This window comes from Colossoma macropomum, unplaced genomic scaffold (genome assembly GCF_904425465.1).
Source record: "Colossoma macropomum unplaced genomic scaffold, Colossoma_macropomum, whole genome shotgun sequence".
In the NCBI taxonomy this organism is placed as follows: Eukaryota; Metazoa; Chordata; class Actinopteri; order Characiformes; family Serrasalmidae; genus Colossoma; species Colossoma macropomum.
The window spans coordinates 29,344,618-29,365,709 of NW_023494795.1; the positions used below are offsets into that span (position 1 = coordinate 29,344,618).

The 21,092-nt window shown below is 37.2% G+C and overlaps 3 protein-coding genes across 3 annotated transcripts; 2 read left to right on the top strand and 1 right to left on the bottom strand.

Moving 5' to 3' along the window:
- Nucleotides 1-946: 946 nt before the first annotated feature.
- Nucleotides 947-7,903, top strand: pbk (PDZ binding kinase). Its single transcript, XM_036582127.1, has 8 exons — nt 947-1,004; nt 1,155-1,216; nt 4,128-4,221; nt 4,356-4,495; nt 5,006-5,175; nt 5,308-5,437; nt 5,525-5,704; nt 7,540-7,903. The coding sequence occupies exons 2-8, from the start codon at nt 1,159-1,161 to the stop codon at nt 7,773-7,775; spliced, it is 1,008 nt and encodes a 335-aa protein (XP_036438020.1). The 5' UTR covers nt 947-1,004; nt 1,155-1,158; the 3' UTR covers nt 7,776-7,903.
- Nucleotides 7,904-8,098: 195 nt separating this feature from the next.
- On the bottom strand, nt 8,099-15,333 carry esco2 (establishment of sister chromatid cohesion N-acetyltransferase 2). The gene is given in 11 exon segments (XM_036582128.1): nt 8,099-8,972; nt 9,191-9,375; nt 9,935-10,078; nt 10,188-10,277; nt 10,585-10,716; nt 10,798-10,942; nt 12,518-12,555; nt 12,628-12,729; nt 12,821-13,721; nt 13,807-13,870; nt 15,173-15,333. Coding segments are annotated over 10 exon segments (1,929 nt in total). The 5' UTR covers nt 13,866-13,870; nt 15,173-15,333; the 3' UTR covers nt 8,099-8,839.
- Nucleotides 15,334-16,073: 740 nt separating this feature from the next.
- On the top strand, nt 16,074-20,808 carry ccdc25 (coiled-coil domain containing 25). The gene is made up of 9 exons (XM_036582129.1): nt 16,074-16,247; nt 17,742-17,789; nt 17,877-17,916; nt 18,101-18,152; nt 18,246-18,321; nt 18,401-18,504; nt 18,995-19,197; nt 19,364-19,409; nt 20,609-20,808. The coding sequence occupies exons 1-9, from the start codon at nt 16,223-16,225 to the stop codon at nt 20,636-20,638; spliced, it is 624 nt and encodes a 207-aa protein (XP_036438022.1). The 5' UTR covers nt 16,074-16,222; the 3' UTR covers nt 20,639-20,808.
- The last annotated feature ends 284 nt before the right edge of the window (nt 20,809-21,092 follow it).

The following is a 21,092-nucleotide window of genomic DNA, read 5'->3' on the forward strand; positions in this document are numbered from 1 at the left end:
AAGTGATGGAGCTCCATTCAATGCCTTTGGGATTAGTTGGAGTGATCCAGAACTAATCAACCAACATCAGTACCTGATCTCACTAATGGGTGCAATCAAATCCTCACAGCAATGTTTCAACCTCTAGTGTAAAGCATTCCCAGAAGAGTAGAGACTGTTACTGCTGCAAAGTAGGGCAAACTCACTATGAATACCCTTCATTTCAAAAGAAACACTGGATGAGCAGGTGTCTACAAACCTTTGGACATACAGTGTACTTAAATCTTTCTAGACGCAACCAAAATAGACCTTACCTTGAGAAGTTGTTATTATTTCAAAAATAATATTTTGGCAAAAACGGCCTAATTTCTGTGCTGCTCTGTCAAGGTAAGGTGCACTTGTTCAGTTCTACAGTTTGCCAAGAAAGCCTGGCTTAGTAAGCAATGAGCAGAGATCCTTTTGTGACTGCTGTGAAAAGCCGCCATCTAGTGGACACTAACTGGAAGTACCTAAAGTTCCTACACTGATAGGCACTGACAGTGGTTTAAAGATTAACTCCCAAGCTCTATTTCTTAACTCGTTCTTTATATTTTTACTCAGTAAGAATAACAATCCATGGCTTTCAGCATTTCATTCTAATAGGAAGAAAAAAAATAAATGTGATCATTAAAATTTAAAATAAAGCCAAAAAATCTCGTACAACTGTAATTTACACACCTTGAAATGTTAATTATTACATATTCAAATTTAAATGAACTCAAAATTGATTTGTGAACATGTAAACATTTAGTTCTTGTATGTTCGGGTACATTTCTGACATGATAGGAAAAAAACACGTATTGTTTCACGAAATGTGGTGAAACACATGACAGTGTTTCCATTGTTGCTACTCCTTCGACTTATTTTCGAAACGCGTTCGCAAGAGTTTGTCCCTCTGTGGTGTCCGTACCGCCGCGTAACCAAGCCGGGCGAATTTGAAAGACGGGCGCGATTTTCAACAACAGACCGAGAGAAGAAAGAAACAGGTTCGTATCTGTTTATTCCGACTACATATTCAACACTGTAACGTATGGATATGACAGTATATGTTTCCTGAGTCGATTAAGTGACCCGTTCCGGTCAGATATGGAGGAGTGATGGTTAATTCACTTGTTTTGTGTGAATTGTAACGTTAGTGAGATGGAGGCCAGCGCGGATTTCAAAACTCCCTGCAAACCAGCCAGAGTGAAGAGCCCAGGTACAGCTTCAATTACCAACACTTACACATTCATTATCAACATTATAGATAACAGGACGAGGCTGAAATTGGCTTCTTATTCGAATTTTCCGTTCCACCTTAAATGACTTACGTGGCGCAGCAGTTACGGTCTGGTGTCAGTGCAAGAACGTCACTGCTGCGCTGTTTAAGGTGGAACGCGAAATTCAAACAAACTTAAGTCTTGTCATTACAAAGCTGTTTATTTAAGCTACAACGCGTAACTTAAATAAGTCCAATGTTTGTTTCTTAATTTCTTAAATTAATTTCTTAAATTTAATTTCTTAGTTTCTTAAATAATACTTGTTTTTTTAATTAATTTACAGTTTGTAAGAATGAAATAAGTTACCTCTCACAGACATTCAGTTTAAAAAAGGTTCAAAGTGGTTTTTTTAGGGATGCATGATAGTGTTTCTCATACATATCTGCTAGTGCCGCTATATATGTGTTTTTAAAATGTTGAAATTAGGATCCAGGATAAACGTTATAGGAAATTATAACGCTTATTTCAGTAGAGTTACAAAAGCAGTAAAATAAATAAAATGCAGACAGTTTTAGCACAGAAGCCCAGCGTCACTCAAACACTCCATAAAACAATCAACATGTCATCAAATATCAATCAAATCTGTTTCTTTCTTTTTTTTTTTAACAATAACCAGTTTGATTCATATGTCACAGTGTGTCTCTAGTCTTTGTGCTATAAAAGCCAACAGCCACAAGTATAAAGATAACTAAAATGGTTAGACATGATGAGCTCTCAAGAAACGAGAGAGCAAGAGTTAAATATGCAAAATTCCACAAGCAGTACTGTCTGTCCTGAGTGTGACAGGCACAAGTTAAAGACCTCAAATGGGTATTTTAAGATGAAAATTCACTTTTACCTTGTTGGTTCATGTGCCTGGTCATATTAAGCACAATTCATTTCAATCAATATCATTTGATAGACAGAGTTGTTTTTTCCAATAATATTTGATCAAAATATAATGACTTTAGCCTGCCTCTAAAACATCTTCTGATTTTTGATTACATCATTATGCACTTGCAGGTGGGGAAAGTAAAATTTACCAATAATAGCATGTTTCACTTCCCTCTCCCACCACCCCCACCTCTCACTGAGAGACAACACTCAGCTCAGAAATACGTCACGGTACAGGAAGAAAATGTGAGAAATTGTTTTCTAAATCAGTATTCACTGAAACAGTTATTCTTCTTGTATTGGCTTTAGTGGGGAAATGGAGAGCAATCCCGTCTTGGAGTTCCCTTTTTCTGCATGTTATAGTGTTTTCCTGCACTAACACATCCACTTTAACTCAGGAAGGATTTGTTAATGAACCGGGCTGGGTTTCCCAGAAGCTTCTTAGCACAAAGACGGTTCTTAAAAGGTAGAATGAGCACTACACTGAACACTCTCGCCACCAGTCAAGATGATCTTAAAGGGGAATTCACCCATTTTTTTCAAAATTTTTAAAACTTTGTGGTTTTATGTAAAATGACTGTAGAGAAACATATTGACTCTAATTTCTTTACAGTGGTGGTGATAGGAACCAGGGGTCGCAATGTCGACAACACAAACATAGCCATGTTATCATCCAGAACCGCCAGTGAACCTACATGTCTTGCGCTTTTATATGCAATTTTGATGGTGGTAAAATAGTGATAAATCTCAGGGGAAAAAATGGACGTACGCCCTCTGCATGTACCCCTTTAACGTGAATACACAAGTATGTTTTAGACTAAAACTTCATCGCAAAATGTAATAACCATCTGTGGAGGAGCTTTTAGAGTTGGATGTCCGGTTCCCATCTCCACCACTGTGAATAATTCTGTCTCCGTAAGTTTCTCTACAACAGAGCATTTAACCTCTGACCACTCTAAATGACTTTCTTAACCATTTAATTAAACAGCAATACAAAAAATGGTTGAATTCCTCTTTAACACTAAGATGCTTTTGGGAAACTAACGCGCCTAATTTAACGGATCAGGGCTCAGAGAGTGAATAACAACATGTGTCAAATAGGGGGCTTCCAGTACCAGTGGCGTATAGAAACACATTTCTTTAATCAATATTGAAATTCCTCAATATTCCAACTAGGGGAAAAAAAAACATTTTTAAAAGCAGCATGGCAGTTGAGCAGCTCATGACACCTAACTTATAAAAACCTGCATGAGGTGTGATATCCAACATGCATTTGCTGTAGTAATTGTAGTTGGTGTACTACATACATGTCATACAGTGTTTCCAAAAGTGTTTATCTTTAATCTGTTTTGTTGTGGTTGTTGTTTTGTTGTGTTTTGTCAAACATTTTTTAGTTTGATTTTGAAATTTTCAATTTTTCAGTTTTTTCAGTTTCAGTTTCATTGCAAGGACACACAAATCTGATATTTGAGGTGGGACAATATTTTATTGTTTTCATGATGAATTTCATTACTGTGATAAATGATATGCTCAGAGAATCAAAAATCAGATTTATGTGCCCTTACACTGGGTCTCTATCAAACTGAAACAGGTTTGACAAAATGCAGCAAAACAACCAGAATAAAAATCATCGGTATGTAGACCAACGTACCAACTGCATTATTCATTAAAAACATAATGAGTCCTGTTTAGGTGGATTTGGAGCAGTGCAGGATATGAAATGTTGAATAAACGTCATAACAGTTTTTGAAGGCCAATTTTTAAATATGGCACTACTACTGAAGTGTGTCTGTCAGACTATCGTGATACGTTTGGTGTATTGTGAAAATGTCTTTAAATATTGTGACGTGATATTTTTGCCATATTACCTACTCCTATCTGATATGAGACGATGAGACACATTTGAAAGAGATGGGGTAAAAATTTTTAATCAGCACATCAATTCAGCAAAACGAATGCTTTTCCTTTTCTTGCCAGGTAGTGCCTGCGGAACTCCAGTTACAATCCCTGCTTCTCCTTTTATGAAGAAGCTTGGATGTGGCACCGGAGTGAGCGTCTATCTAATGAACAGGTGCAGTGACTGATCTGTGAAGGCCATTTAAATGATTCCTAAAAACGTGTTGATTTCATTACTGTTAAATAGCTGCATTAACAGTAAGTATGTATGTATGCATATATAAAATACTGTTTCCAATCTGTTTTCAGAAATGGAAAACAGACTCATTCACCATGGGCCATAAAGAAGATCAACAGCAAGTGTGCAAAGAAGCAGATGAACGTTTATCAGAAGCGACTGTCTGAAGAGGCAAAGATTTTAAAAGATCTGCAGCACCCCAACATTGTTGGTAATTATAACTTTATAGTTGTCATTGAATTTAGAGCTGTGACCAGTGATTTTGTATAATTAAAAATATTAATTAACATATTGCTTATTACTTGATTAATCAACTAGTCTAACTGTTATGCCTTCAGTTCCTCTACCTTCTTATGGGCACATGAAATAGTAGGAGCCTTATTGCCTCCAAGAGAATGAATAAAAGCATTGTAGGAAATTGATTCTTTTTTTCTGCCTCAAACTACACCTCTGCAATTCTCTGATCACGAAAAACCATGTCAGCTCTGCTCAACAATTTAACTGCGATCGGTATAGCATAGCGGGAAAGTACACTATGCTGTACCATTAAGAGTCCCAGGGCAAGACTCCTGACTCTACATTCGCCACTCTCTGTAATATGAATAGAGTTGTAAGTCACTCTGGATAAGAGCATCTGCCAAATGCCATAGATGTAAATTTAATTTGGCCAAAATTAAACTGATGAAAATCTAAAAGCAGTGTTCTGCTTTCTGAATGCCAGGCTTCAGAGCCTTCACCACAGCAAAAGATGGCTCTAAATGCTTGGCTATGGAGTACGGTGGAGAGCAGTCTCTTAATGACCTGATTGAAAGGAGGAGAGAGGCAGGACTGCAGGCCTTTCCAGTTGCCACCATTGAAAAAGTGGCCCTCCATGTAGCTCGTGGCTTACAGGTAAAGCATAAATTACCCCACCTGCATTCTCTCTGTTACATTTATCCCAGTAAACACTCACTGTTTTCATTTAAAGGAATTCACAATGTCAAATCCATGTGTTTGTAAGTTAATATTACTATTTTCTCTCAGTACTTGCACAATGAGAAGAAACTCCTACATGGAGACATGAAATCATGCAACATTGTCATTAAGGGAGACTTTGAAACCATCAAAATCTGTGATGTAGGTGTATCCCTTCAGTTGGATGAGAACATGCAGGGTAAGCAGTGTTCTGATTTATTTGTTTTTATTTATACAGTGTTTGCTTCAAGACTTGGTTTAGCATGCTTTTAATCTCTCTTTTCAGTGAGTGATCCAAACGCCTACTATATTGGAACGGAGCCCTGGAAACCAAAAGAGGCCCTGGAGGATGGGCTGATCACTGACAAAGCTGATATTTTTGCATATGGCCTCACTCTGTGGGAGATGATGACTTTGTCTGTGCCTCATCTGGAGATGCTGGACAGTGAGGGTGATGGTGATGATGGTAAATATCATGACATGAGCTAGAAGGACTTTTATGAAAATATTATGTTTTAATATTTCAAAAAGTTTGATGTAGTCTATAGAAAATGTCAGTAATATTTAATGACAAAACATTTTTTAAAACTTTAAACCTACATTGGAAATGGTGTTTTTTTGTTTGTTTGTTTGTGGGGAGGTGGTGTGAGAGAACACACTATATACATTTAGTGTTGTAACAGATTTCCCTCATGTTCTACATATAACCAATACAAAGAAACACAGACCGAATGGTGAGAGAGGTGTAGCTGGACTGAGTAGGAGACAAGCATTTTTAAAAGTAACGCAGCCACTGTTTAGCTCTTACAGCCTTTTAAAGTAGAAGGTTCTGAAACCGCTCTGTATGGCAGAAAAATATGATCTCAAGTAAGAAAAAAAAAGAAAAAAATGTTAATTATAAGGTCCTGGGAAGTCGGGGAAGTCAAAGCTACATAAGTTGTGAAATAGATGAAATTGGAGATGGTAACAGTAACACACCCCACCCCCCTTTTTTTTTCCTCTCACCACACATTTTCATTATTGTTTGCTCAGAAAGTCAATGGAAATGTAAATATTTATATTTAGGTATATTTCAGTGTTTTCCAATCCAGGAACTACAGTTTTAAAGCACTACACACCCATTTGCTAATCAAATAGGGCTCCTTAATTAACCATGTTAAAATAGAAATGTTGTTGAGAGACATTTGAGTTGCATGTATTGGTCACATTAAAGGAGCCAAACGCCTTGCTGGTAAAGACATAACCAGAAATGCTCCAGGATCCAGGTCTCTTATTATTATATTGTAATCAGTTTTTTGAGCACTGCTGTCTTTGTGACCATACTGACTGGTTTTTGACTAATATTACCAGAGACATTATTAGAGGGATAACTGTAGAAACAGACATAGGATAGTATCATTAAACCTTTGCCTCCATTGTTATTTAAATACATAGTAGCTGGAAAAAAATATTTTTTCATACAACATAATCAGTTTTTTGTGCTATTTGAAATGAAGACCACAAGCTTATACATTTTATCACATTTTACCAATGATTTTTTGAAACATTAATCTCCTACTGATGTTTAAGCTAAAGGTATTTTCCAATTCCAGTAGGAAACGTTATGATTTATATTACATTTCTGACGATTTATGTCCGCCAATTCATCCCACAGTTTAAGATATTGACTCTGTTCCAACTGTGGAATGTTCAGTCTGATTGGGAAAGGTGTGCTGGCATACGGCTTTTTGATTGGTATTAATTTTGTACGATGATCATCAATTGGCTAGCCATATTTTTTTCCCATAGGAATAAATGGTGGGCAAAAGTTTTGCACGCCACTTATATCCGGATGATACACATACCCTAGCAACCACCTAATATGTCGAATACAAATAGCCATCTAAATATCAGAGTAACTACAAGGAAACACCCTAGCGACCATCTGGAAATTTCTTAAGCTGCATAATCACTCTGTTTTCTTCTGGAAATGCACCTTTCTAGTTCTAAATATGTTCACGAATCATGAACTCGAATGCCTGTAGTACACCATCGCTGCTGTTCGTACATCAGATTGTTCCTCTACCTTTTCACATTAAATTTACGTTTTGTAAATCCATACTTTAACATGAATTTTCCCATATGATCATTGTTGGCTGAAATCTGTGAATATCTCTTCTATAAATGAGGCCCCTGGTCTTGATGGATGGAAAGAACTAATCGAGGGTACTGTCAAGATGTCCTTTAATGGACACACTTGCTTTTAAGGGCATTGCTACAGAATATATTTTAAAGGTGACCTTTTGGCCCTTTTCCCCTCAGATGATTCTTTTGATGAGGATGACTTTGATGAAGATGCATATTACGAGAGACTGGGGACACGACCACCACTTGACACAGCCACTCTCGGTGGTGCCTATCAGAGGATGGTGGAGCTTTTCTGTCTCTGCACTGAGGAGGACCCCTGCAAAAGACCCTCAGCCTCACACATTGTTCAGGCACTGGAGTCTAACAGCCAGCTTGATGAGACACGTCTTGATGTTATAGTCATAGACTAAAGTGGGTAATTGTTTGAGCAGCAAAAATGACGGTCTTTGTTGAAATGTAAATTCTCTATTGTCCTGTTTTTTGTTGCCTAACAAAACTGTAATGTATGTTTTGTGCGTCTGTGTATGTTTGTTCTTAAATGTTGGCATTCTCAAGTATAAATCATTTGTTTTTAATAGTCTTTTCTCTGGATTACATGGGTGATGTTGGACCTTATTTGTAAATAGATGGCATTCATTTGACATTCACTGTTCTGCTGTTTTCATTCTGAATGGTCACTGAAACAGGTATTTCATGCTTAGCAGCAGCTTTTATTTAAAATATTTACAGATCAAAAGCATTTAAAACATTCAGGATGGGAGCTTTGTTGTTCCTGAGGACAGGATTTCAGCCTAATTTGGGTCACTAGAAGTCTACAAGCAACTATAACGGGGTAGTAAAACAAAGGGAGTCAAATGAACTTTTCAAACGCCAAACAGTTCAGTAACAATGTTAACAGATTACTTTTTTTAGGAAACAGGTTTCTGGGACTCCTGAATTAATCTGTAGGTGAATTCAAATTCCACTACTGTCCTTGAGGTTTGAGGTGAAACTCGAATACAGAGAAACTATAGTGGTGGCAATAGGAACCATGGGTCATGAACACAAATATAGCAATTTTATTTACTACCAAAACTGACCAGTGAACCTACATATTTGTTCTATGTTTTTAATGTGTAATTATGATAAAATAACCAAGTCTTTTTTGTCTTACAATATTCTAAATGTACCTCTCTGTGATGAATAGATTAAAAAAAAGTAATGGGCCAAAACATTTGGGCATTAATGCCTTTTCTTATCGCCACCACAACTTTCTCTAGAAAAGCGTTTCACTTCAAACAACTCTGAATGACTGTTTACATTTTGGGGGGGGTGGGGGACCTGGAATTCCCCTTCAATGCATGCCAGGAAAAACAACCCTTAGTATTTAATGTAATTGTTTTAAAGATAAAGCTGCAACAGCAGCAGTCACTCAGTCTAAAAGCATGAAATGCTAACAAACATTAAATCACTTGTGTGGAACGGAGTACAAAAATTAGCCGATGAAGTTGTACACCAAAAAGGCTGGGGTTCCGCAGTACTTTGTTGCGAAGAGCTTGCCATCTGGGGTGGGATCAGAGAAGGCAATTTCCTCTTTGGTCAAGTGACTTCCATACATAAATGAATTCCTAGATTAAAAAAAAATAATAATAATGATAATAATAAGCAGTTAAGACCTTTATTCTTAAATTAACATTATCTGCTATTGAGCTAACAAACAGAAACTTGTTCTTCATGATGACTGAAGGTTGAATATAGTGTATGACTCAGTCACTCTAGCACACAGCATATGTATTACCCTGTCTGTGGACAGGCTGAACAAAATCAGCAAGAAGAAAACATTTACCTGACTGTGTCTAGCATACGTGTGGCAATGCCCTTCCTCCTCATCAGGCTGAAGACCCAGATACGACTGATTCCACAAATAGCTTTCTCAGGCACAGTGGAGCAGCACCAGGCTCTGTGTCGCTCCATAAAGTCTTCTTTGGTCATGTCCTTTGTTTTCTCTGGTTGTTCCAGCACCCTGAATGCCTGGCAAATAAACAAAAACAAAAAGCCAATTAACTCTCAGTACCTCTCCAATCAATGATTACAGAAACAGATTTTACAAAATATCAAAATAAATGATACAATAATTAAAGTAAAAAAAAAATCAAGCATTGAGTCAAAAGTTTAAACACCCCTGGTCAAATACCATGTTTTGTTTATCTTCTAGGTGAAAATAAGTTAGCATCCACTACAGAGAACACATTCTGTACAATTTTTGAACAATTACTTTTTATTTGTTGAATTTAACATATTGCAGAAAAAATGAAACATAACATGTGGCCTGTGCAAAAGTTATGTAATATTTTATAGTGTACATTTTATTTTGTTCCAGTATGTTAACCTTGGCAAATAAACAAATTCCCACTAAAATTTGAAGAAAATCCCATGTTTAAGGGCATTCTCTATATGTGATGTTAACATATTTTCACTTAGAAAAATCAACAAAACATGGAATTGGGAGGTAAACTTTTGCATACAACTGTACACCATACATCCTAAAACATGGTTAATAATGGTGAGGGAGGGGAAAGAAGATTCTCACCTGTCTAATGGGTTCAGCAACCAGGCAACCAACCACCATCCTGTCACTATTGATAAACAAGTATGTTCGGGCAGCATTGGGGCTGCTGAGGGAAACCTGCTGAAAGCCTAGCTCAGTGTCTGCAATGCGTCTCACATCCTCTGCCTGAAAACATGCATTAAGAATTACATACTTAGGTACGCACTAATGTTCACAAAATGCTCAGAAAATAATTTCACAGGCACATTAATAATGGTTAAGAACAATGACACACCTTTTTAGTCGCATACTTAGGATCCTCAGGAAGGACAAGGATGATTTTTCCATCCCAGAATTCTGCAGTAACTCTCTCCTTCTTCCAGCCCTTTATCAAACAAAATGGAAGGTTAATACACGGCAAAAACAAACAAATAATAAATAAAAAAAATTATACAAACAATATAGTTGATACAATTGAATAATTTATCATAAATTGTAACAGAGTAACTTCACATAAAACATTATTATTATTATTATTATTATTATTATTATACTACGACTACTATTATTACTACTACTAATAATAAAAGTAAATATTAAAAGTTAATATTATTGCTACTAATAATAAAATCAATATTATCACCAATATTAGCAAAATTTATGACACAAATAACATGACTATTGTTCCTTACCACAAACTTGATTGTGTCCAGGAAGCGCTGGTGGAACTGAGTGTGCTGGAAGTTGTCCTCTGGGCTGTCTGCGCTGTACAGCATGCCACAGGACCCGCATGTAGTGGCTCCAAACTGCTTCTGGCCAGCATCCTGCACAGGAGTTAACGCCCCATCAGTAAATACAGCAAATCAGGGTGTGACCTCCATTCACTTACAATTGCTTCTACTCACTATGACGAGCTGATCGTCATTCTGTTTCTTCAACTCCTTCTTCCTCCTGGCACTTCTCTCTTTGGCCAAGCGAGACGAGGTGCTGGTGAGGGCAGATGGAGTGCTGCAGTTCAGGGGCGAAGACAGACCACCGTTCTTCTGAGACCTGAAGTGGGAAAAATAAACAGGAACAGTTATTTTGATTTCTGAATGATACACCATTCGGTGTGCCCATGCACAGCTCAGTGTTCACAAAAGCTACTGGCTGGTTTCCTAGACCCAGATTATGTTAAACCTGGGACTGAACCTTCCTATCTTTTGTCCTTCGTTAAGATCTGACAGGTCAATTTAAGATTTTTCACAACTTCGTATTACTGAACGGATATGATCTTAGTTTAGGAATTATATCTTATCTTACAGCATCTTCAAGTTCGGAAATCCTGATCAAACAGCAGTCAACAGTCAACTGTCATGTCTGTTACCTAGCAACTGACCATATACACACAGCTGAAACATAAACACAATCAAAATAATGTTAAAAGGTAGTTTGCCAGACAGCTACTGTTACCAATGTAAAAAAGGTCAAAACCAAACTAAAGTGCAGTAAACAGGAAGTGAGGAATATTGTGAAAGCGCCCCCTGCTGTTTATTAGAGCATCACCGCTCCCCAGGTTTATTTTCCATTTCCTGGGGACGGTGGAGATTGTGTCTGCAGTGTTTGGGGTTTTTAAAACACAGAGTAACAAAACAAAAACATCTCACAAGTCAAAGCACCGTTTTCAGTGTAGATAAATGTAAATGTCATTATGCTAGTTATTGTGAACTATGCTGCCATCCTGCAGGTCCAGCAGGCTGAACTGTGATTAAATGGCAGCTATAGGAATAAAGCATTTCGTTATACTCACAACATCAACCTTGTAGCTTTCTATGATCAAATGACCAGGTGTGATGTAAACATCTGGGTCTGTAGAAGATACAACCCTCTAGAAACTCGCTTGTCCTTCAGTAATTTACTGCTGTGCGGATCAGTTTTAATGCAGTTTTATCACCAAGGAGGCAAGTAAATACCAACAACCCATGATAAACTAATGCAGTCCAAACAGTGCATTTGGCTGTTTTTGGTAAATAAAACCACACAAATGTCATAGGACCTCTCGGTAAAAACTATAAAATTACAAGAAAATAAAGAATCATAGCATTTAAATACACAGTGCTGCGCAAAAGTCTTAGGCACCCAAGTACATTGTGTAAAACCCATTTCTCTCAGCAGCGATCGTGGTTTAATTGTAAAAACACCATTTATCTTTAGAAGAGATGCGAAAAAACATAAAATAAACACAATAAAAAGTAGCAAGAATTTGTTGTGAGCTAGTCTCAAAAACAAAGGTCCCAGATTTCTCCTGGACAGTCCCAGCCATTGCATGGATTTGTTAAATTCCATCACCAGCACACTTGATTTCACATAATGAAGTATTGTTTAGCCCAACCAGGTATTGGATGACAACCAGAAACAACACTGGGCTTCCATTAGGAGAGGTTTGGAAATTGTTAAACAAATCACTACTTTTGAGTAGTAATGTTATTTGCATTTATTCTAATATTAGTTTTTCCTGAGCAAACTTACTGCCCAAATAAACAACTTTTAAATCTAATTTTCTCAGGTGCCCAATGTGTTAGTACCAGTTTTTAGACATGAAGTAACTGTACAATGTGTAACAAAATGTACGTTTTTCTTTTTTACCTTTTGGAGCCAAAGATGGGGTATACAGCCGAAAGATTCTGAAAAGACATGATTCATTTTTTATTACTTGTGAAAATCCTCATCCCTGAACTGCATTTCAAAGCAAACACCTGAAACAGTTATTTACCGTTATCTGCACAGATGTCATTGCTCGACGGGCTAATTTCGCTAATGTCCAACGCTGAATCAGAACCAGGTTTTGTGGGTGAACCCTGAAAAATATATTTTAGATATTAAACATGAAGACGGAACACAAATCACCGCTAACATAACATGGTATTGTGTGTAATACTGCATGCTTACCTGCTCATTTGCATTAGAACTACAGGATTTGATGGGAGACACAGATTTCCTCAGAACAACCCTTAATTCCCTGCCAGTGCCAAAAGGGCTCATAGGCAGAGGACTTGATGCTGGTTCTTTACACTCAGCAGCATCATGGTCAGCAACTTTGGATGACAACTGAGGATTTGGCTTGGATTTGCTGGTGAAGACAGCCTGGCGCACTGGAGAATGATCCTTTGGAGCCGCAACCACTTCTTTCTCCATCGTGGTTTTTTCTGAGGTGGGCTTCTGTAAGCTTGCAGGCTGTTTGGGCCTTGGTTTCTGTGCATGTGTCTTATACATTGAAGTGGGCTTTTTACCAGTGCCAAAGAAAGCAGCACCCACAACAATCCTGGGCTTGTTTTTGGATTTCAAACTGCCAAACGTAATAGAGGCTGATTTCTTTACCTCCGCCATCTTTAAGGATGAATCTGGATCGGAAGAACTGCTGCTGTTCGGCTTGGATGAAAAGTAGCCTTTTAAATTCGATTTCTGGCTGCTGACATTAATCTTCGTTTTAGGCTTTTTGGTTTTGACGGGCTTCGCTGTAGACTCAGCAACATTGGACTGATCTTTGCTGGTTATCAGTGGAAGAGATTTGGCCTCCTTTAGAAGCTTTCTTTCAAGGGGTGTCAGATACAGTGGCTTCTGTTTGCTGTAAAAGGATCCTGCTACCACTGTGTCTTTGACAGGCGATGCTTTTTTAGGAGGGGACTCCAACGCATAGGCCCTTGGTATCTTTTTAGGTGTGCTGGGGGACTGTGACGGGGCACGAGACCTTTTCGGCGATTTTAGTGGGGAAGGGCAGTTCTCCTTCTGTCGAGGGGACATTCTCCTCAAACAGTTCTCCTGTCTCAAGACTTTCTTCTTAGCCGGATTACTGTGAGAGGAATTTTTATAGTGTAAGTGGAAAGAGAAGAATCAACTTAAGTATAATCAAAGTGTAACATCTGAGAAACACATACCTTCCAGAATCCGGAGAGGGATGTTTTCTTTTCTTTGTTGCACAGTTTGACATTCTCATGTCACCTGAGGTGAGAAAGGGGATTGGGACTTGAGCCGATATTGACGGGTTAACAGGCAACACTTTAAACTCCTCCTTACTTCTTATCAAGTATACTACCTGATTTATTAAAAGACTCAGAAGGAAGGTACCCTATGTGCCTACCAAATGTAGAGAAAGCACTCTAAATCTATACAAGTAAAAAAGTCTGTTTAATTAATTAATTAATGTATTTATTTATTAATTAAAAAATCTCAGATGAAAGTAAATGTATCTTTCCAGAAAACAACTTGGATGAAGTATAAAGGTATCAGGTCATTGCCTAGAAATTAAAGAGGTATAATACCCGAATTTTCTAGAAAGTACAAAGCCATCAAAATGTACTTCAGTACATAGAAGTGAATAAAATTTCAGGCCAAAACTTTATCACAAAATAATATGTCAGTCATCAAGCTGAATATTCATAACTATTTCATGTAATAACTTTCTGTGAGCGAGGCGTCAATCTTCTCAGACGTCTGGTTCCTAACACTGTGTACAATACTGATTCTGCAAGTTTCTCTATAACAGAGCATTTCACATCAAACCACTCTCAATGACGTAGTTTACATCTCAACCATTTAATTATGCAAACATGTTGAAAAAGAAGTGGAGTTCCCCTTTAACTTAGCAAGCAACCTTACAAGATTATTCTAGCTAAGTTGCAGGTGAACTGAACGGATTCGGCCTGAAAGAAGCGGGTCGAGGAAACTTTGCCAAGTTACGTAGTTAAATATCTCACGTTAGTATTATTGCCTTTATTTAACCAGAAAAACACCCTCTGAGATTAAAAACCTCTTTTTCCTTTTTTTGACCTAAGCAGAACAAGTGTTCTACACAAAGTTAAGCCAAACGGGCCTAGACTGACGTGATTTGCTTTACGAGGCCGAAGTTTTCTTACTCGAACTCTCCGTTCCACCTTAAATGGTGCAGCAGTTCCATTCTGGCGCCTCAGACCTAAACTTTAGCCTCGTATTTGCTTTTTCATTTGACTGCAGTTTCTGTTAAGGCAGCCAGAGACTAGTTAATTAGCTCAAATCACCCTCAACCTGAATGAAAACACTCCAAAATGTCACCTGGGTTTTAGAAAACTACAAAAAATAAAATCAAAAGGCACAAAACGGCCATCTAATGTCAAGAATTAGCAACGAATCACCGCAGAATTAAAGCTAAAGTAAGATCTGAGGGGTTTAGCCTTTAGCTGAGCGGCTCTTGGCGCGAACTAAGATAAACAACAACCTGCAAACGCAGTTAAATAAAGAAGTGGCTGATTAAAAGTAGCCCCTCACCACAGTGTCTGTTAGCTGATATGAGTCGGTTTTGCTGTTCAGTAAGGTGAACAGTTTATTCCTGCCTTGGTGCCGGTGATGTGACGCTGTCTGTCTCTGTGACTCGGCGGGTTTTAGACTTTAGCGCTTTTGAACAGCGCGCCAAAGCCGCAAAGTCCGCGCGGAAGAGCGCAGCAGTCAGAACGGAAAAGACTTTTAATTTAGACCACGGTTAACACATCCACACAATAAAAGACTGCTTTTAAAATGTTATTATTATTATTATTATTATTTTGTTCATATATTTTTAGGTTGTGTGTTATGTTTTAGCTTTTATGTTTTTTTGTGCTATAAAATTAAGAACAAATGAAACAAGAATGTCAAATAAAAAAAACAACAAAATAACGCCTAAACTCTTAAACGTCTTAAATCGAAACGAAGTATTTCCTAAACCTTTTTAACCCTTTTAAGACTTTTCTTTTTAGACGTGTTTTGTTCTAAAAAAATGATTTTTTTTAAAGAATCTTAGATGTGTTTTTATGAATTAATTTTATGTTGTTTATTTTGTGTAAAGTGTCTTGAGTTGATGCTGTCTTAAAGTGTGCTGTATAAATACAATTTATTAATCATTTTAATCAATACATTTTTTTATTTAAGCTTCTTGTACCGTCGCAGTCTATAAAGAGAAGAGGCTACATGGAGAAAAAATAAAATCTAAAAATAATGTAATAATTTGGCTAAATTCTTACAGCCGTTTTCTGACTCGAAGAGGAAAGCACTTATAAATCGCCTAGAAATTATTTGATTTTTGTTGTGGGTGCTTTGCATTAATGTTTACATCAACGCATTTGTGTTTTGATCAATACTTTAATAAAATAAAAGTCTGGAGGTTGCGCCGGAAATCGCTTCCTTCAGACCGGAAATAACTTCCTGTGTGGGATGAGGTCGTAGCTGGGTGTTAGTCACACTATGTTGAAAACGCATCTTTAGACTTTATTTTTGTTTGAACAAATCTGTCTTTTTCTCTGCTCTGAACGTTTTTCTTCTCTCAAGCTTCCTGTCTGAGCGAAAATGGTTTTCTACTTTACAAGCGCCGGTGAGTGAACGAGGCTGAAGTTGGCTTCTTATTGGAAATGTCCCGTTCCACCTTAAATGGTGCCAGAATGTAACTGCTGCACCATTTAAGGTGGAACGGGCAGTTCGAATAAGAAGCAAACTTTAGCCTCGTGATTTAATACACGCTGATACTGAATAACGGAGTTAATGTTAATGCTGTTGAAGTCTAAATGATTTCACATAATAAATCAATTTTTTACTGAAATTAACTCGCTGTAACGTTAGTGAAGCCCAGAGGTTGGTAGTAAGGTTAACTAGTTCCAGCTTACATCTCTTAGTATATTCAGATGATAATACTTTAACATCTGCTCAGGTCTATATTTGTAAGAGACAGTATTCCACATTTAGTTACTGATTCCTTTTTGTTGGTGATCGTCTGTAATGCTTTGTGATTGGTCAAGCTCTAACTTTTGAAGTTGGTCATTTTATTTTAGGCCAAAAGTGCATCAAAAAGACAAATAGTCTTAACAAGCTTCAGTTCCTGTGCTGATATATGCTCTTTAGCTGTTTATTTTGAGCTTGTTTAGTTCTGCTCAATCTCTTTTTTTATACATCTACACTTTTAAAACCGATGGTTTTTCAATGGTTCTTTAAATGGAATGGTTCTGTTTAGAACCCTAAGTACTATATTGAACCATTTCATGCTTAAATGGTTCTTTCCATGGTGAAACAGTTCTTCATATTGATTGAGAAGGTGTTGTATATGGTCCTGTATCGAATCTTTTTGAAAATGTTTTACACATAGTTACGTGTTAAATTTAGAAATTGCTTTTCATTCATTGTCTGAGATGTTTGATCAATTTAAGCACCAAAGTTGAGTATTTATAGAGCCATGAACATTTTCATGCTTTGGTAAAGGTTTTGATATTTCTCTCCTTTTTTTTCTGCTTGGAAGCACTGATACAGTGATATTCCAAAAGTGCAGAGGAGAAGCTTTTCTAAATTAGTATTGTCAAGTTTTGGTTAGTCAGCAATACATCAGGTAGTTTTATTCTTATGTATATTTTTTTATACTTTATCATATATCTATTATTTTATGTTTTACTGAGTGGAGGAATTAAATGTTCCATTTCTACCAACAAGTATGTGTGTAAACGGCTGTGTGTCAGATTATCTTTATATGGGAGAGCAGTAAAACCAAACTTATGTCCTCCAGTAAAAGGAACCTGTCCAGCTCTCTGTGATGGATCTGTGGCTAAATGGATAGAATCTGTAGACAACCATGTTATATTAAAACAAATTTATTAAATAAAGCAATAAACTCTTCTTAAATTATTGTAAGTGAACTTGTAAAAGTAAATGTGTCTTTAGGCCCCATTCCATTAATTTTTTAGGGCAATAAGGCCTGTAGATATCATGCTCTATGCCAGCACACATCTGCATGATTAAGCAGTCAGACAGGCCAAACATTAATACAGGAAGATGTTTGACAACATTAATGAAATGTATAAAGTTGTAAAAATTCTTTTTGCAGTCGTCTCACCGCCCTATACCATCTACATGGGGAAAGATAAATATGAAAGTAAGTGCTAATTTACCCTCATGTACATTATTGTGTTAACATCCTACATCAGTTAGAACTAATCCCAGTCATAATGTTTCTTGACAGATGAGGATCTCATAAAATATGGCTGGCCTGAAGACATTTGGTAAGGATACCACAGTCTGGAAGCTTCCTTCTTAATTATAATAATTGTACCCATGAAGGTGCACTCGCACACAGGAAATTAGCATTTCACAAGCTATCCACAAGGTGGCCTCACAGTTTAAAATGGAATTTCTATCACTAAAGCATAAGCCAACATCTCACATTTAATCTTTTTTTATTTTTAGGTTTCATGTGGACAAACTTTCCTCTGCCCATGTATACCTTAGAATGCCCAAGGTAGATCACTTCTCATTAACTCTCTTTCGCATTGATTTTTTCCACTGCCGACGGAATAATTTTGATGAAATTTGTTCTCTTATATGCTTAAAGGGGAAGACGATAGAGGACATACCAAAAGAGGTTTTGATTGATTGTGCCCAGCTAGTCAAGAACAACAGCATTCAGGGTAAGGTTTGCTGAAGAGTGAACACTGAGCTGAGTTTGAAAGTGATGTCTTGCTTTAATGGATAATTGCATTGTCACAGGGTGCAAAATGAACAACATAAATGTTGTTTACACACCATGGGGCAACCTGAAGAAAACTGGAGACATGGATGTTGGCCAGATAGGCTTTCACCGTCAGAAAGAGGTACGTTTTGGGCTCCCAATTAGCACAACCGTCTAAATCACTTCTTCCTGGAGATCTACGTTACTGCAGGGTTTAGTTGCAACCTGCCTTTAACAGCCTGCCCCCCTTGCCTAACATTAGTGCATCTGATCCAGCCAGTCAAACACTTCTAAAGAAGTTATTTAATTATAGCAGGTGTGGCAGATTGGGGTTGTAAGCAGACTATACAGGAACGTAGGTCTCCAGGACCAGGTTTGGTGGCCAGTGGTCTAAATCAGCAGAGATTAGCATTTACTCTCATCTAACGCTCTGAATTCAGTTCATGAAGGCCTTGATAATAAGCTGATGAGCTGAATCAAGTGTGCTGAAAGAAGACAAAAGAAAATGGTTTGCTTAAAACTGAAATATATTGGGATTATGACTTGACATTTCAAGTTGGATGAGGTGGATCAGAAAAGTGAACTGTATGCCATTCATCATAAACAATAACCTGTTTAATAATCTTAAACAGGTGAAAACAGTGGCAGTAGAAAAGAAAGTCAATGAAATCATCAATCGATTGGAGAAAACAAAGGAGGAACGATATCCGGATCTTGCAGCTGAGAAAGAGTCACGAGACAGAGAGGAGAGGAATGAGAAAAAAGCTCAGATACAAGAAATGAAAAAGAGGGAAAAGGAAGAAATGAAGAGGAAAAAAGAGCTTGAAGAGTTAAGGTATAACATGAATGTGCAAAACTAATGAAACATGTAAAATACTAAATCAAATTGTGTGACACAATTTGTATAAGGATTCAGTGTTTTTCTGAATTTCTCATAATTTTCCTTTGTCATTTCATGCATCCTAATTAAGTGTGCTGCTAAAAGGATGTTTCTATTGTAGGAGTTACTCATCCCTCATGAAGAGTGACAACATGACCACAAATGAGGTAGTACTTTCTTTGCCTGCATACTTTGTTCCTTGCATTACAGCATTGCTGTTCTCAGCTAATATCATTACAGTCAGAGACCATCCTTTCTTTTAGATGATTACCAGTCAAAACAGCTCTTAAGTACAGTTCATTCATTTTTCAGCCTCAGGATAACAAACAGAAAACGTATATTACACAAAAGCTTTAGCAACTAAATAAAATATCAAAACCGCAACTGGAAGGTTCCGTCTTAAAAGTTGTAAGTAATTCCAGTTACCAAATTTGATATATCAATCCATAAAACCTTACTCCACATTGCAGATGTCCAATATCAGTGTTCTAGAGCAAAACGTCTTTGGTGTCTATCTCATTTTCTCAGTGAAGCTTCTTGACAGCTACACATCCTTTTCAGACCCATGGCGCCGAGTCGTCTTCTCTCAGTGCAGGGTCGGCAACCCAAATGTGAAGAAGACAAAAATCAGTCTGCTTTTGGAGTCATTTATTATGTCCATTTATTTAAGTAATGTTTAATCATCTTGGCTGTAAATATGTCTCAGTATGTGCTGATGTCCTAGTGTAGGCTAACAATATGAACTGAAACACAGACTAACCTTGCTCTGCTTTAAGCTTTAGCTCAGCTATAGCTGTTTTTCTTACATCACCGGCAGGAAACCTTTCCTCAAAAGTAGGTTAAAAATAGTTTCTTGAAAAGTGTCTCTTAATGTTCAACTTTTTACGAGGCTGAAGTCAGCTTCTTATTCGAAACTTTCCGTTCAACCTTAAATGATGCCTGAGGCATCAGAATGTACTACTGCATCATTCAAGGTGGAATGGGAAAATTTGAATGAGAAGCTGATTTCAGCTTTGTGACGTTTTAGTGTTTGACAGTTTCTCATTGCAGATTAAACGTATCTGGAAACCAGCTGGAGTGATTATAAATGCAAACAAATCCGCCTCCAAATTATCGATGTTTGTCTTAAATTTTTCTCTTTGTCTTTTCTTTAACTATTAGCTGGCTTTTACAATATATATAACTGGCTTTTACTATCTATCTATATATATATATATATATATATATATATATATATAGTATATATAGTATATATATATATATATATATATAATGTGTATGTATGTGTGTGTGTGTGTGTGTGTGTGTTTCAGATTATAAAATGTTTTTTTCTTTTCATTTGTGTGCTTTTCTGATCTTGTTACAGGATGGCAACGATTCTGATGACTTCATGTAAATGGACAAAGAGAGCTGCCAAGGAGAACTGACCTGTTTGCCCACAGTTACTACACAGTGAATATGCTCAGAGAAATGCCATCATGTGCACTCCTGTTGGCTGTGATGGAGGAACTTGCTGTACATTTCAAAAAGAATACGTGCCAATAAAACACTGTGGCAGGACTATAATGGAGCAAATTTACCTAAAGATGCAAAATGACAAAAAGCTACATCATTTGACTTGTGTATTAAGGTTCATCTGCAAAAGATATGTGTGGCTGGGCTGTCCGTAAATCAAGATGTTTTTTTTGCTTATGTTTGTAGATTTTTGGACACTGCAGTTGCTGCTTTTGAATGTGACCTCTGCGTATGTTCAGGGGTTTTAGCTTTGGATGAGTTCAGCAGCATCTGTACTTGTTTTGTTTCGTTGCCCTGCATGTTATAGAGTTGCTCCCAACACACCTGACGCAACT

Bases quoted from the DNA above. Each gene is read 5' to 3' on its own strand.
- pbk (XM_036582127.1), top strand. From the start codon at position 1,159: ATGGAGGCCAGCGCGGATTTCAAAACTCCCTGCAAACCAGCCAGAGTG. The intron at 4,222-4,355 runs GTGCAGTGACTG...ATCTGTTTTCAG, and splicing joins AGCGTCTATCTAATGAACAG to AAATGGAAAACAGACTCATT. The intron at 5,438-5,524 runs GTAAGCAGTGTT...CTCTCTTTTCAG, and splicing joins GTTGGATGAGAACATGCAGG to TGAGTGATCCAAACGCCTAC.
- ccdc25 (XM_036582129.1), top strand. From the start codon at position 16,223: ATGGTTTTCTACTTTACAAGCGCCG. The intron at 17,790-17,876 runs GTAAGTGCTAAT...GTTTCTTGACAG, and splicing joins GGGGAAAGATAAATATGAAA to ATGAGGATCTCATAAAATAT. The intron at 18,322-18,400 runs GTAAGGTTTGCT...GCATTGTCACAG, and splicing joins CAAGAACAACAGCATTCAGG to GGTGCAAAATGAACAACATA.